This window comes from Epinephelus lanceolatus, chromosome 17 (assembly GCF_041903045.1).
Source record: "Epinephelus lanceolatus isolate andai-2023 chromosome 17, ASM4190304v1, whole genome shotgun sequence".
Taxonomy (NCBI): domain Eukaryota; kingdom Metazoa; phylum Chordata; class Actinopteri; order Perciformes; family Serranidae; genus Epinephelus; species Epinephelus lanceolatus.
In genome coordinates this window covers 24132474-24149931 of record NC_135750.1, presented here as the reverse complement: position 1 = coordinate 24149931, position 17458 = coordinate 24132474, and the positions used below count along the sequence as shown (strand labels likewise).

The following is a 17458-nucleotide window of genomic DNA, read 5'->3' as shown; positions in this document are numbered from 1 at the left end:
ACACGGCGTCCGAGAATGTCAACAACCAACGCACCCAGGGTACCTTTCATGTCGTATGTGGACGTGGAAAGTCCATGACCAAACGTCAATATGTGACAAGGTCAGAGTGAGAATGTGTTGAAGAGGCGGGGGTGGTAATTACAAGCGACATCATCTCAACCATGAATGAAGGAGGCCACTTCATATGATAGGGAGTGTGAGACAGTAAAATGTCAGTGGCGTGGGATGTAAAAGATACTCTGTAATCCTATATCGGAAAATGCAGAAACAGTGAAAATACCATCCAGAAATTCACCGTCAGCTGAGACTTAAATTACGTTTAGGTATCACTAGGCTATATTTGACATTTGACACAGTATTTTTTGCTGTATAGTTGAATAATTATGAATATTTCACATAAAACACTTAAAGTAATGCCACACTGTTTCTGCTACCGAAGTAAAGGCTGGAAAAGTAGCCAAGTTAAAGCCTGATGAGGTCTATCTGACTGAAATGTTGTACTGATAATAGCGGGAGCCAGTTAACAGTGTGTGAATTATTTCTGCAATAAAGTATTACCTTGTTTTCCAGTTCTCACGATACAGGTGTCTCGTGTAATTTTGAGCTGCAGTGATGGAATCAGAGTGTAAAATAGCAACACTATCACTGTGGACTAAAATAAACTTTGCAAAAGTTAAATTGAAGCTAAAATAATTTGTTTAGTGTTGTAAATGATCTCTGCATTTGTTAGAAGCTGTTTTAAAACCAGTGGAAATACAGCCCTGGAACAATGAAATGACACTGCTGACCGATAACAGTATATAGACTACACTCTTTTTTTACCTGAGACTTTTGTTAATGGATACTTTTTTCTTCAGTGATCAGCTTGATCAGAGGTCTGGGTGTTGACAGACTGTGATCCGATGATAGCAAGTTACCATGGTGATTTATCCCGGTAAAAAGACAGCCAGCTTCATAGTGCTGAAAACCCAGAGTTAACCCTGATGTTACCTCGCTAACTCCAAATCCTGCATCACAATACAGGCCTCTGGTCTAAGTTGAAATGATATGAACTTCTTTTTATTTGAAAATCTGTTCTGGATGACACAAGATTTTTGGGCTTTTTGCTCTCCTTTCAGTTCACTGACACCCAGTCATACAGTCAGAGAGAGAAAAGCCAAACAAAGTCACAAACTGTGGCTGTCACAAAACACAGACGATAACCAAAGAATTCGGTTTCTGCCTCTGTTGCTTTGTTGTCATTACAAAAACACTCTGCCCGGGGTACCAAATCTTCTGGGCTTTGCTCATGTGTTTCTGAGAAATAAGCCTGTTTATCTGTCAGCAATGACAAGATAATGAATACTGCTTTGTCCACTCCCTTATCTGCTTCGTAATGATCCGTATCATGTTTGATAATGGGTTGAGGAAAAATGGTTTGTAATCACAAGATAACGATATTCCACACAAAGTTGTGGAAACTGTCAATTATGGGCCGTGTGTGCTGAAAAAGTAAGGATTTTTTTATGTTGCTTTAAAGTGAGAGGAAGGGTTTTTGATTTAGTTTTCCTTCTATGTCCTCTTTCTTCTCAGCATACAGGTTTGGGAAGTTATCTGGAAATCTTGTTCTGATCTTGTTAGTTATTTTGTCTTTTATCAGAAAAATAGTTTTTCTTCTTTTCCCTTTTTGTTATCACACAAACTGAATCCACTGCTCTTTTCATAAATATTTTTGTATTTAATCTCTTCCCTGCATTTTTTGTCTCAACATAAGCAAAACAAGACGTTCTTTATTGAGCATTCAACACTGAGCAATGCCGCACATTTCCTGTGGGCGTCAAGATAATTTTGATTAGATGACATTTACTGCTGTTCGGAGCATCTGTTGCAGTCAGAAGACAAATGTCCTTGTTTTTGAGACATGCTGTATTTTGTTTCCCACAGGACTATAATGACGAGATCAGACAGGAGCAACTGAGAGAGCTCTCCCTGCTGAATGGCTCTGACGAGTCGAGCAGAGGGAGGACTGCGCCGGGGAGGAGCTTACGACCAGCAACCACAATATCCACGAGGTGAAGTACTAAATACAGCTGCATGAAAGGAAAGGGCTCTGAAGAGGTCGAGTTTTTGTGTGAATATAATAATCAGGGCTCCTTGAAGTTAAATTCTGAAGGTTTTTTGAAAAAAAAAAAAAAAAAATGGAAATTTTGAAACTTTTGAATAATTTTTTTTTGTCTTGCAGGTTAAGACAACTTACAGTTATAATTGCAGTTTACATAATGGAAAAAAATCACCGGGGTTATTTTCTCAGACTTTAGAAAGCTCCTTTTTAAAATTGTTTTACTGCCGATAAAGAACAATTATGATGATAAACAAAACTAACAATAAATGTATTTAATTAACTGAATCATAATATTGGCAAAATACTATATCCACAAATCTAAATGTGCAAACTCACAGCCTGGTCTCACTCCCAGTGCATCAAAAACTGCTACTGTTGGGGCGCCGGTGGCTTAGTGGTAGAGCAGGCGCCCCATGTACAAGGCTGTCGCCGCAGCGGCCCAGGTTCGAGTCCAGCCTGTGGCCCTTTGCTGCATGTCACTCCCTCTCTCTCTTTCCCTTTCACACTTAACTGTCCTGTACATCAAAGGGTCGTGGTTGTGCTGCTGCCGTGGTCCTGCCTGATACCTACTACTACTACTGCTATTATTAGTCATACTTCTACTATTATCCACATATGATTATTATTGTCACATACATATACTAACATATGTATATTTAAATAAACTTACAAGATATGCTACCAAAATTACTGTTATCATTACAATATCATTACTAAATAAACATTATTATAGCTATTGTCATCACTGTTTGCCGTGCATCTCTCTCTTGATCTGTTCCGGCTGTGAGGATCCAAGGACAGAAGAAAGTTGTATGCTGTAAAGCTCTCTGAGGCCAATTGTGACGTGTGATATTGGACTTTATACATAAAAATGAAATTTAAAATCAAATTGAAACTGAAATTAGGTTAGCGGGGAGGTGGATGGTTCCAACAAACACAGGACTTTTACCCAGAGCACCAGTGTATGTGTCCTGTGTGAAACAAAACCTCAGCAGTGTTATTTTGTTATGTCGTTTTGTGACTTTACTAGCATAAACAACAATCTTTTCCTATCATTTGGTGCCTAAACCTAACTGCAGACCCCTTCTGCTTAAACATATAGCACAAAAAGCTGTCCCTGGTGTAATTATAGCGATGCCCAAGCTTCTATAGCACAACAAATCCTTACTTTTTCCACTTTACTTGCTAGGAAACTCATTCTCCTTAAATGGACGCACTCCTCTCCTCCTGCTCATGATAGATGGATTCATGAGATACTGCAGTGGATTAGGCTTGAGAGGATCCGATTCTTTCTGAGGGGATCCTGTAAGACAAAATTTGGCAACCCTTTTTAATATATACTGACTCTGTGGAATGTCCCTTTAATTGTGTTCTGTAGTCAACTTTACACTCATTTGTGATTCACTGCAATGTGATGCATACTAAAGCTAAATCTTGGTGTGCAGTGTTGTGAATTACAAATACATATTTTATTAATAAAGAAGGAAGTGGCCACTGTCATGGTGAATTTTCAGATTAATTGGTTCACTGGCAAACACTTCAATATTTCACATAAACTTGTTCTAACTTCTCTTCCTCAGGTTGAATTTAATAGTTTCGAACAGTGGTTCCTTTTCAGTTTTTCCAGCTATGTCTTCTCCTTCATAACTCCAGTATTAGTTGATTTCCATGTACTGTAGCTTAAGGGGATTTTGGGATGCAGGCTGGACAAGCTACAGAAAAAACTCACTGTTAGAGAGCATTTGATTGGCTTAGCCATGCGTGCAATTGCTGGTGTGAGACGCCTGCCTCTTCCACTCTCCTTTTAAGTTAGTTTTAGAGCAAATTGTCTGTAATCTACCTGAGCCGTGGCGGTCCCTCGGGAGTAACCAGGTAGAGTTTTCCATGACAGCCTGGCCTAATTCAGGCACCACATGTATATGAGCTAAATCCTGCGGTAACATTGGACGCTCCCAATTTTAAGTCAACACCACCACCACTTCCCTACCTAGATTCTCTCCTTATGGCGCAACGATAAGCGATTATTGTAAATCTCCATGAAAAATATGCACCAGTAATTCCCCTTTGAGTGTCTGTATTTTTGGATCACAATGGGCTGCTACCTAGTGAAGGATGTGCCAGAGGAAGAAAGGGTATCCTAGCCCACCTACATCATGCTGCTGTTAAAATGCTAAGTTAGCAGACAATAGACGGCTTTACGATACTAAATCCACCCCTCAATCCCTGTGGTGTTCATGTGGTTCTGCTACTGGACAGTCACACCTCCATAAAAGAAATAATCCATCTTAAATTCCTCGTGGCTGCCCGAGTCCTTTGGCCTTTAATGTGTCTCTACTGGACAGTGGTGAATAAGTCTTTGTATCTCACTAACCTGAATGCACTCTGCAGCTTCAGGCAGATGAAGGTGTGATTCTGTACAAGCACAGGCTAGGTGCTGCTCCATCGTGCTATTGAAATATCCACGCTGTGTCCCACAGGCATGTTTGCAGAGCTGAGAAAGACACAAAGTGACACTCTTGAGCCCTGTGATCATTACAAGATCTACCTCAGTGCCAGCGGAGGTTATGCTTATCTTGCGTTTCACCCGAGCACACTGTACGACAACCACCAGCTGAGGCAGCCCGCACATATGCAGCGATAAGAGGGATTTAACACATCCCTTAATGTCTTGACTCCACTTTTTTCGCTGAAATCACTGCAGCTTATTCTGCAAATGTTGTGGAGTAAAGATTCTTAAGGCAAATTGACGCCATGTTTGTCTGCTTGTTTGCTTTGCCAGGGGCCACAGAGGCACAGGAAGGAGTGCAGCAGCGCCTCGGGGGACAGTGGCAGCGACACACAGCAAACTTCCCACGACTGTTTTAACACGGGAGGCACAAGCTCCCAGAGCCAGGGGGGCAGCGGGGAGCGCGGCGTACAGGCCCCCGCTGTTAGCAGTCACACATGAATCATATGACGACTATGTAAGTCCAATCCTCTTTGCTCAGACTGAAAAGTGTAGCTGATAGTAATTTTACTTGAACTATGTGTAAATATGACTTGGCTTAATCCCCTTTCATGTTATCTGGATGAGTCCTGCTCTACATGGAGAGGTAGGGCATTCAGGGACACGGGGCTGAAAAATTAGGGCAAGCAGAAAATTACTACAATTTATTTTTATTTAATTAACTTCGATTTTATAAGCATACCATACTTTTTATCATCATTTTGAATCTTCTAGGCAGCCACTGGTTTCCAATTCTATCAGGTTAAATCAATTTACTTGACTTAAATGTTGCTCAGGATACATCATCTTCTTCTTTTGTTAGAATGTTTAGGGTATCATTGAGTCTAATGTACTTGCGTGCAGGAATTAATTTCTCTTCCCCTTTTAAAACTTTCTAAAACCATAGTTGCCACTTTTGCCCCACAGATGAGGCACTTTGTTGTGGGACAGCTAGCTCTCACTTTCCACAAAAAGCTGAAAGCCAATATCTTCCACTGTAGAGCCAGAGTTTAGTTTTATTGCTTGGCTCAGGTTCCTGTATCTGTGTCGATAGCAGTTTTTGTAACTGTGCAGAAACTCTTATTTTGGCACTGTCCTAATGCAGAATCTGCAGGTTCGACTGCACTGAGGGCTGTGATGTATCAGCTCTGAGCTCTACTTGCTGTGGCAAATCTGTCCGTTATTTCCTCTGACAGCTGCCCATCTGAATACATGCAGTAAATGTGAATGTTACCTCACTTTTTGATGTGGTGAAAACTTTTTGATACAGTAAAATACAACCACGGTGTGAAATGGCAGTTGAAAAGCCAGTGGTTAATCTCAAAGCATTTGCATTATGAAGTCTGAGAGTCAACTCCATAGGATGACTGACGAGCAAACATGTTTTGGTATGATGAGAATATGGTCACTTATGCATTAAAATTGCACCTGCACCAGATGCCAGTGCCTGGGGGAAGCTTTAAAGTCCTTGCTCATAGCTGGTAAATTTTCATTCTGTGTTGAATTAAATGGATAAATATGGCTGCCTGAAAAGTAGCAGCTGCAGTAAAGTGAATGTGGTTTGTAGTTTATTAAATCCTACAAAACGCCAGTGGGGACCATAGTTTGTAAGAACATTTCTGCCAGTGTGGCCAAAAAACACAAATAAAGAAAATAATGAATTCCTGAGAATCATTATAATAACAAGTTTCCTCAAATAAGTATAAAAAAAATTAGTAAGTATCTCAAAATAATGAAAACCTTTTTAAAATAATGATTAACTTATCTCAAAATAACGACACATTTATCTAAAAGTAATGACTTACTAGAGTAAAAATAATGACTTGGTATCTAAAATTAATGACTGAATTACCTTACAATAATGACTCAGAGAAATGACCGAGTATCTCAAAATAATGAGAAACATTCCAAAAATAATATCATAATCTCAAAATGAATTAGTATCTTTAAGATACAGTGACTTATCTCAAAATAATGACTTAGTATCTTAAACAATGAGAAAGTTTTTCAAAATACTAACTTATGTATCTTAAAATGACTTAGTATCTCAAAAAATGGTTACTCAATACTACTAGTCCTTCTCACAATATGATGACTAAACTTTCAAATAATGCATTAGTATCTCAAAAATAATGAAAAACTTGCAAAAATAATTTAATTATCTCAAAATAATGACTTAGTATCTTGAAATAATAAAAAAATAAGAAACTTACTTAGTATCTCAGAGAAATGACCTAGGATCTCAAAATAATGAGAAACTTTCTCAAAATAATGACCTATTTATCTCAAAATGAATAAGTACCTCAAAGATACTGGTATTTAAGTCAAAATAATGGGACGCTTTCTTAAAATAATGACTTACTTATCTCATAATGACTTGGTATCTTAAATAATAACGTTTTTCAATACTGACTAAGTATCTCAAATTAATACTACTTAATACTACTAGTACATACCACAAAATAATGACTTAATATTCAAATAATGCATTACTGTCTCAAAAATGATGAAAAACTGACAAAAATAACTTACCATATCAAAAATAGTGACTCACAAATGTTAAAATAATGACTTAGTATATCAAAATAATGACTTACCTCAAAGTAATGACTTAGGATCTCAGAGAAATACTGACTTATTTGTCTCAAAATGACTTAGTATCTCAAAATCATACTACTTAATACTACTAGTACCCAAAAAATAACTAAATATTAAAAATAATACATTAGTATCTTAAAAATAACTTACTCATCTCAAAACAATGGTATCTCAAAGTAATAAAAACTCTCATAATAATGACTTAGCATTGTTTCTCATTTCTTTGACGTATTACGTCATTATTTTTAAAAAAAAAAAGTGTATTACATTAATTTACAGTTTATTTAATCACACTGGCTGAAATGTGTTTCCATGGGGATTTGCAAAGAAAACAAATACTATACAAGTATACAAGTATTATAAACATAAAACATGTGCTGTGAGTAATGAGTAAAGGTCACCTTGAGGAAAAAAGTCATAAAAATATAAAGTTATTCTGTGTAATGGCACACCCACGAGGCTCCGCACTGTGAAGAGCTGCACCATTTACATGCATAAAGAGAATACTCCACTTGTAAGAGTCGTCAGTGCCTTGACCAGTGGTCTGTAAAATCTTTGTTCACATCACTTTAAACAACGCTCGGATTCATATCAAAAAATATTCAAGGCCCTAGTTAAAAGTGCGCCTGTACTCAGATCTTGGGAATTTCTCAAGGTCATTTTGAAAAGACTACACAAGGTGAGCTCTAAGTTTCATCAAAATGAAAAAAGCAACACTTTTACCAGTCTATTTCCTCAGAGCCTTCCTGCTAAGCAAAGCCCCCATGTGTGCTGGCAATTGAAGATTGGGCTGTCTGCATGGGGAAATGCACAAGCGCAGTCTCATTACCAAACCAAATTGAGTTCTGATGTAGAGCCTGTGTATTTCTGAGGAGTAAAAAGCGAGGCATTTCTTCTCTTTGTAATTGGAGGTTGGAAAGAAGGGTGGGAGCACAGAGACTAGGGGATTATGGAAAGATGAGTTTGTCCTGAACATTTTCTTCCCTCATATCTCACTTTGCTAGTTTTTTTTCTTCTACATTACATAATTTTCCTTGAGCATGTTTCCAGAATGTAGCACGGCCTCTTTATACAAAGGTCCAGGTATGTTTGTTTTTTTCAACACTGAGCATACAAGATGTTGTTATTCCACTACAAGCATCCTGCACTGTACAGTCTGCTGAAACACAATATTAGATCAGCGGCGGTTGATGGGTCTTTGTTGCTACATCCTGTATTTGTCTTTGGGAAAAAAGTACAGTAGCGTGGATGGGTATCATGTCGCCGTCTCCAGAGACCGCTGATTGATGGACTCTGTCAAACTGTCAGTCCGTCTCATAAAAGTGATACTGTGAGAATGTCCATAATTGTATCTAATCGAGGGTGGTATTGATTTAAAAACTTCAATGGAAAGCTGCTAGTTATCATGTATCGTTTTTGCTTTATAATTTATGAATGGAACTTTTATCTTTCTCCCACAAATCTCACCTTGCTATATCCTTTACATCAGCACTCTTTATTCTCAGTTTTATTCGTTCCCTTCAGAGTGAAGTTGTTTATGCAATGACTGAAGGTGGGCTTTACCATTCAGGTGCAGAATGCTGCGAGACTTCACTTGTCCAACACTGTTTAAACCATAAAGCAGCCCTGCCAAAAGCAAGGACAGATTCGCACTCCCAAGTCTTATTTTATATTAAACTGTAAGAAAAATCCAAGGCCAAACTGACTGAGATCTGATGGATGTTTAAGGATAAGGCTATTTTATTTTTGTGTTGCTGTCAACAAATCCCATTGAAAAACCAAAATCATCTGTGTGGTTGCTTCTAACACAAAAAAACAAGATGGCAACAGAGGAAATGCCAAACAAGGAATCCACAAACCAATGGGTGACATCAGGGTAGCTACGTCCTTAATTTTTTTACAGTCTATTTTGTTGTCCAAAAAGTAGTTAAACACATCGGTGAGCCACACTGTTGCAACTAGTGTTGTCACAATACCAAAATCTTTGTTTCGGTACCAATACCAATATGAATTTCGATACTTTTCGATACTCTTTGGTACTTTTCCTAAGGAAAAGTCCTTTTGGATACAAACCTTTAGAACAATAAATAGTAGGGGTGTAACGGTACCAAAAAAAATCATGGTTCGGTAAGTACCTCAGTACGGACGTCACGGTTTGGTAACTCAAATGTCCCACCAAGTTTGTGTTGTCTCGTGTTGTCTCCCTTTGCGAGGCAGACTTTCTCTTGTCTTTTTTCACATGCGCCAGCTGCGAATGTTGATTCAGGTGTTGTCATACACACCACTTGCGCAATCTGTGCTCCAATAGGAACAAGAAAGGTGTTTGTGTGCATAATTGAGTAAAATAAATTAATTAATGAATTGAATCAATTTCAAAGTACCGGTATTTTCCAAATGCAGTATAGTACCGTTTGGAATACTCTAGTACCGCGGTACTATTTTAGTACCGGTATACCGTGCAACACTAGTTGCAACTTAAGCCCTGTTTCCACCAAACACTTTCGTATGGTACCTTTGGAGCCTAAAGTAACCCTTCAGACATAGCACCTAGACCCTAGCGTTTCCACCACAAACTAGGGATGGGCAGCACAAGCAAAAACACTATTCGAAAACCATGGCAACTATTTGACGATTTTTCGAATAAGCGCCCCCAAGCTCAGGGGTTTAGTGTTGCCGGAGCCCACAGAAAGACATCCACTATGCTCTTTTTTTTTCTCCGACTGAGGAGTAGAATATGCCATTCACATAACCCAGTGGAAATTAATATTTTTAAATGCTTGAAGAGCCACTCATTACTAAAAGTGTATGCCATCCAAGAGAGACAAAAAAAACTAATGGAATGGTCAAAGTTGACACATTGAAATTTAAGGTGTGCTGATGGATTCACGTCATTAACTCATGCATTGAGTAACATTCAAGTAAATGTTCCACCTTAAAAGTTGCCGGCAGTCGGTCCACTGAATTATTTTTCTCACAGCTCTTTACTACAGCTGCTGCAAGAGGCAGCAAAACATTTTATAGTTACAGCTAATAAAACTCTCCACAATATGAACAATGGTTACATGAGCCTCAAAACCAGCCACAACTCAGCCCTGAGCAGAGTGACCATCCGCTATTGACCAATCAACAGACTGCAGTGTTCACAGCTCCACCTTTTAGTTCCAGATCTGTGTGCTAGGTACCCCAACAGAGGGGGGACCAAAAATGGAAACGGTACAGAGCGGTTCCATTGGTACCATCCACAACTTTTCACAGTGGATACAGCGGAAAAAAAGCGTACTGAACTGAACTGTACCGTACCATACTGCTTGGTGGAAACGGGGCTTTAGAGCGCCAAATGTGTGTTAATCCACAGCTGAAAATGATTCCCAACAAAAACACAATTTACTCCTGTTTGAGTAGTGTTTGCTAAAAACAACAGTGCCTAGCTGTTCTAATAAATTATTTAGCCTTTTCAAAAAAACAAAATATGAAGTTTTACATTTTCTGTAAAAACCAATAGACTCTGGGCCACGGGAGATTGTAGGAAATACACCAAGTATTGAGAAATGTGGACTTGTAAATAAATGGTTTTGGTCTCTCTTTTGGATTTCTTGACAATAAGAAGAAACACAGCAATACCAGCCACATCCTTTAGAAGGTGACAACCAGTGTCTCACAAGCACTCATGGCACTCACTGTAAGCAGAGTTATTGAGAGGTAGGAATCAGGTAAATTAGGGTTTATTAAAATTCTGTGACAGCACACTAATTGGCAGTTTGTAAATAGTTAATCACCAGTAATTAACAATAAGTAATTTTTTGCATGAACAATTTTCATTAGTCCATAATTAGTGGAGGATATCTTGCTTTTCCACCTTCTACTTATATGTATCTAAACACTGGTAGCTTTATGTAAATACATGTTTTAGGAAACACTTTTCGCTTTTCTTTATAAGGGTTTGAATAATGTTTTACTACTGGGTTTTGTCAGTATACGGAACAGGGATTAACTTTATCAAATAAAATAATAAAAGAAACATCAGACGCTGTTCAGCATTTTGGAGTTGTATTGTCCCACATCCTTTTATGCAGTCAACACAAGTTATTAACATGGCTGCACAATCTTCTGCCAGACTCCGATTTGCATAGGATTGCTTATCTTTAACCGGCGCATGCAGTAACGCATGCATCTTCGCAGTCATTGTGTTTAGTGAATGAATGACGGACTATTTATACAGTTGAGGTGAGGTACCCATAAACACTTCCTGTGTTTCTGCTGTGGAGCAGGTCATCATGTAACAGGGATTCCTCTGGAGACTGTGGTGATTAATGGACTCTGTCACACTGTCAGTGTTGTAAAACTAATACAATGACAGTGACCATTACTGTACTTCTTAAAGGATAGCAGCGATTTGGAAGAGAAGTGGATTGCAGGGTATAAATTTAGGTGTCACCTCCATGCAATGTGCTGCAAATATTTTTATAAGCTCAAGTCAGCATTATTGTGTTAGTTTCATTGTTTGGGGCTGATACACTTTTGTAAGAGATTCTTCACATGGTGTCATATAAAATCCACCTCATCTAGAATTTAATTGCTGTCAGGCTTTCAGTTGTGAGGAAAGATGTTATCATTTCAGATAATTTGATAAGCCTTTTGGTGATTTACTAATCCATAAAGGATCAATTGATTATAGGCTAATTTGAAAATGTGAATGAAAATAGAAAAATGTTCAATTCAGTCCTTTAAAGGACTTAATAATTTGAAACACATCATATTTTCACAAACACATGGTGGGCCACCTAAGCACGAGACTGTCTCTTAACTGTCTGACAGTGAAAGTGCTTGAAAAGCAGATCTGTCATCGAGTGAAAAGACATCTGTTTTCAAGTGATAAGTGAAATGCTAGCTCAGCAGTCAGCCAGTTTCTTCTGTGTGAAATTGTATTTTCAATTGTTTTACATTTGCACAAGACTAAATTTCCTCTCATGTTGAACTCTCAAAGTACAGTATTCGATCTGATGTGGCACGACTTTTCAGAATGTGTGTATTTTATGCCTTCAAACACAGTTGGAATAGGTATAGTACTTACAGTTGTTGCAGGTCTTTAGCTTTGCACAGTTTGTGATGCTGCCAAGGTGCTAAAATTACCACTGTTAACCAGGATTTTGTGACTTTTAAACAAGCTTTAATGATGGAATGTTGCCAATGCCCCAGAAAGAGCAGCACTGAGACATTTCACTGTAATCATCAGCCTAAGTTCCTCCATGAGAGAAGTGCAAAGGGAGAGTAGAGGGAGATTAAAGATGTGATTGATGGCATTTTGTATAGACTGGGACCATGGCCTCAGTTTAATGTTACAGATCAACTCCCATCTGGATCAAATCTTATCTTTTAATGTCAGGGCTGATGATAGAAGAGAGGAATCTGGGGAGTGATGCAGAATTCGGTCCCTGACAGCAGACCATGAGTCGTACAAATTGCTGGTAAAAATTGAAACGCATAGCTTGGTTTTTAAACCTGAGCCCTGCAACCATACCGAGGCAGTGCGGGAAATGCCATAATGTGATTAAACACAGAGCTTTGGGAGGCTTTGAAGAAAAAAAAAAGTCTGATCTATCTACTGTGGAAAAAGCAAAAGGACACCCTTTTGAAACGGGGGGGAAATTCTCCCTATATCATCTATTTCATGAACATAAAAGATGCGTGAGATTTGTGAGATTCTGTGTATTTCTTGAAGGAGAGCGGTTTCTCAGGCCACCTTTGTGCACATCTGCTGTAATTGCTTTGTAACAATGGGCTCAGACACTGCTGAGTTCACATTTGTTTGATTAATTATGGAAATTCTCCATGCAGAACTCTCCTGTTTATTAAAACAGATGTATGACATACACTTCCACTCCATTATTTAATAGAAGAAAAACTCAGGTAGAATGCATAATGGCCTCAGCCGTATCACCGGGGACTGGAGCCGTGTGTGAGGGACAAAGCAGATGCAGTTATATTTAATGCTAAACCAATGAGCACACCGAGTACAACAATAACATCTGGAGTTTATTTTATTCTTGAGCCTCCGTTCAGTCAATATGACAAACATGATACTATTTAATGTCACATTCTTGAAAGCAATCAAGGTTCAATCTTGTCATTATGTCATGTGGTGAAATTTGTCCTTTTCTCATATTCAACCCTAACGCAAGTTGACTAAATGCTATATTCAAAAGTAAACTCATATTTTAAGTGTGTAACCGACAACAAAGGGCGCCTGCTGATTGAATTTGCACAGGTAAAAGCAGTGAAGAGCAGCATCTATTCACTGAGACAAAGGGCTGCAAATCTCATTTTCCTCCCCATTCTGCAGCGTGGAGAGGCATTCACAGGCAGCTCCCTATGAAGATCAGTCACTGTCAGGGGACATACAGGTTGTCAATTGATAATGAAGCACAGTGCTAAGGGCCTTTAGGTTCTCGCTGTCCTAATTACACTGAGCGAGGACTCTCCACCCTTGTGTTAACATTTGATTTATTTCCTCTGCCTTGTTAAAAAGGACCAGTGTTAATTGTTTTTACAGATGAGAGTCAAACTGGAGGAATCAAGCCTCATTAATTAGGGGCTGGACTATTTACACACGGCACCTTGTCGAATATGAATGCAGCTTGTGTTGTGGGTCAAACTAATACTGAGGCCAGCGGGGGAGATAAGCAAGAGTGTGATGAACGTTGAACGCTGACATCGTATTAAAGGCTTCATTATTCATTACATATGTTGTATGGCTTCTCCCTAACCATGCTTATCTGTATTGTCCCTGTTAAACAATTTAACAAATAAATAAACAATTTCAAAATTAATTTTAACACAAATCCTGTCATCTAGAACCATACATATATAGTTTGAAAAATATAAATGTAACTCAAGGCCAACCTTTATAATAGCTTTTCTGAGTTTTCAGCTGCATTGTCTTCCTCAGTCTGACAGCTGCTTGGTTGTCATGGAGATAGCTCAGTTGTCATCACACATGCCACCACTTTAAAGGCGCTGTATGTAAGAATGTGGCCAAAACGGTTACTGCACTCATATTCAAAATACTGCCGCGAGTCGTGTCCGCCCCCCCTCCCCTACAGATTCGAGGTTGCTGGACAGCGGCACGCTGGAGACTGATTTGTTTGCCCACGGGTGGCTGCCGTGGCAGGGCCGCGTCGCCGCGTCCTTGATCTTCGGTTTTCCAGCGGACAGTTCGAGCAAGTCCGGCTTCTCTGCTGCTAACGCTGCTGCCGGGATACAGCTGAGGAGGAGCCGGCTGCTAATGCTATGTACTGGGACACTGCTAATGCTGCTTGCCGTGCTGCTGTAGCTCAGTCGTAACTGTAACTGATGCTGAGACTCTACTGACTGCGTGACTGGTAGACGGCGGTGGGTGGCGCAACAGGCTAAAACACGAATTCAAAACATAAACATGATTTGCGGACTGTAAAATATTTTTTTAAATGCGAATATTCTGGCTGTACTATTGTTGTCGGTGAGATCAGTATGTTATGTGAACATTATTCCTTAGTCTCTGTGACATATTAGGAGGATTTTACGACTATTTGCTTTAGATTTCTTACATATAGCTCCTTTAATGTGTGATCACACATGCATAAACATATACTTATACTTATTTATCTGACATTTACTTTAAAAAATGGATGCAAGACCAAAAGTCATGCAGCACTTGTTAGCACAACGCTAAAAATAAACTGGCGCTGCAGACAAAAAAGCAGGCAGACAACTTACCACTTAACCACTTCAAATACACCAGTTTTTAAAACAATTAGTCTATTATTTTACACAGAACTAATCAAAAACAGGTTGTCTAGAAGATTTCATCAGCTGTGGCTAGTCAACTCCTAGAAATGGTGTTTATATACAACTGTTTCGAAACAGTAAATACATTTTAAGGGAAACAAAATGCAGAACGAATCACGTTTTTTATTAACATGATGAGGAACTGTTTCTAATTAATGCATCTGCTACTAAACAAATAAAATGTTTACTGGCAAAGTATTTCAGTTGTTTAATGCCAAAATAGGCAGTCTTGCAATACAGGATCCACTTGTAGTGACGAGCAGTATTTTTTTATTACCTTTTTTATTAACATTTCACCAAATAAAGGATTTTTCCCTAACCTTGATCAAAATGCTTTTGTTGCCTAACTTAAAATCAAATTCAGAACAAAGATTTACAATGAGACAAAACTGTTTTAAGACCTTGCAAAGGTGTACCCTGCAACTCAGCTGCTCAAATCACCAGCGGCTGGTTTTAGAACGTAAAGCACTCACACTTTCTACAGCCAATCAGCTTGTGGTGAAGTTGGCTGGTTTAGTCAAAATGTGTTGTGTCACTTGCTGCAGCAGTTCCTCCATCCCCACTGAGCCCTCTGTTCCTGTCCTCGCGGTGTGCCTGTGTCAGACGGTGGGTCAATTCTGCTCAATTCTGATCCTCATTCTGTTTCTGTTTTTTGCCGTTTCATCACTACTACAAATGCAACTGTAGCCAGTATCTCACTATCACTATCCTCATTCATATTTTAAGAAGCTACAAATTATATGCAGCTGTCTCATCTAGTTGCATTGGTGGCAGGTTTGTAGAATGTTGCAGAACGGCGTATTGCAAGTAGCTGCTTGTTTCAACTTGTCTTGTTGCGAATCTTTGGTCTGAACTTTGGTCTTGAACCTAGGGTACTGGTGTCAGGGTCCTGCACTTTGTACGCCCGCCATTCTCCCAAGCTACCTCCTTCTAAAGCCTACACAGCACATGAATGTAGTGTTTCATTACCTGAAGGAAAAATAATCTCTGCACATAATTCAGGCAGCGATTACGTAGCTGATTAAGAAAGTAGTTTAGTAACATAAAAACGTGATTTTGAGGAGACAGCGTTGGGCTAGCAGCTAATTAACACCAACTGTGACTTAGTTGAAATTTGTGGATTAATTTTGATGTGTGGTTCTTGAATGGGGCCTCTCCTAACGTAATCTGTAACCTTAATAACACAGCAACCTGATGATATTCTCATGACTTTCAAAGAAACACAAAGTTCTTTTGTAATGCAAGGTTAGTTCTGTTAGTGTGAGCTAGTTAATCAGTGTTTTGTAGGTTTATGCTGCCTTGCTGAAAAATGCTACCAAGCACAAATCAATAGCAGATTCATGCTGTACTATTGAAAAATGATTTCAAACACGGGTAAGTGTACTGTTAAAAAAATCCTCCTTATATTCGCTCCATTATAATATCTTTGAGATTTCAGGGGTAGCATTTTTTGATAGGCCAATATCCAATAATGCTCCTATTACAGAGTCATTTGATATTACAACATGTAATACTACAAACGTGCAGAACTGCTAAGTAACTCATCTCGATAGGTAGCACATATTGACAGAGCACCGGTAGACCTATCAGCTGTTTTGCCGGGCGTGATAATGGCTTACAATAGACCAGATAAACACAGTTTAAATCGGTCCTTAAATTTTTGTTTGTTTGTTGTTTGTTTTGCATGCTTTTGGTTTCAGAAAGACACCACCCTTCAAATTTTAGCTGTACAAAGTATTGCTCTGTCTACAGCTCCATAGGCCCACAGTCAATTGACCGTCACATATCCTGCAGTAAACTCAACAGTATGACACAAAGCTTCTTCAGAAGAACCTTTATTGTTACACGAATAATACTATTAAAAAACATAGTTTAACTTTAAACATTTTCTAGATGGGAAAGTAAAAACCAGACAGCTGCTGTGTTATAAAGTGTGAACAGCATCACAACACAGATAACTTTATCAATACTTTGCTCATGGTGAGCTGAGCACACACACACACACACACACACACACACACACACACACACACCATTCCAGTAAACAAACAGCTACAAACAATGTGCTGGAAAAACAGTAGGTTTAAATGAGTTCAGTGTCTCTATCATTTATATAGTCGGTTCTTCTTTCACATCTAAGGACAACAACATCTTTATCCGCTTAAGGCAGCACAGAATGTTACTACAGGTCATTGGTCAAATTCACCCTCTTAATAAGTATACTGTGAGGAACTCAAGTTTTACATGACCTCTCATTGCTGTAATTCTTTATCATGACTGAAGGTTTATTTTTATAATACATGTGACTGAAATTAATCCAGTGATTGCTTTACATTTATGGTCCAGTGTGGAGCGATTTGTCATATGGGATTGCTAACAAAACAGTCAATTACTGAGATACGCAGGTCTCTGACTCAGCCTTTGTCGGGTAAGACTCATGCAAGAAAAGG

The 17458-nt window shown here is 38.8% G+C and overlaps 1 protein-coding gene across 2 annotated transcripts in view; it reads left to right on the top strand.

Moving 5' to 3' along the window:
- The window catches only part of khdrbs2 (KH domain containing, RNA binding, signal transduction associated 2), a 97841-nt gene that overhangs the window by 59693 nt on the left and 20690 nt on the right, over positions 1–17458 (top strand). For both annotated transcript variants that reach the window (XR_004500874.2, XM_033612812.2), the window contains exons 5-6: positions 1924–2051; positions 4881–5064. Coding sequence is in view for 1 of the 2 variants with exons in the window: in XM_033612812.2 (XP_033468703.1) it covers positions 1924–2051; positions 4881–5064 (312 nt within the window). In the remaining variant the exon portion in view is untranslated. The remainder of the gene's footprint in view (positions 1–1923; positions 2052–4880; positions 5065–17458) is intronic.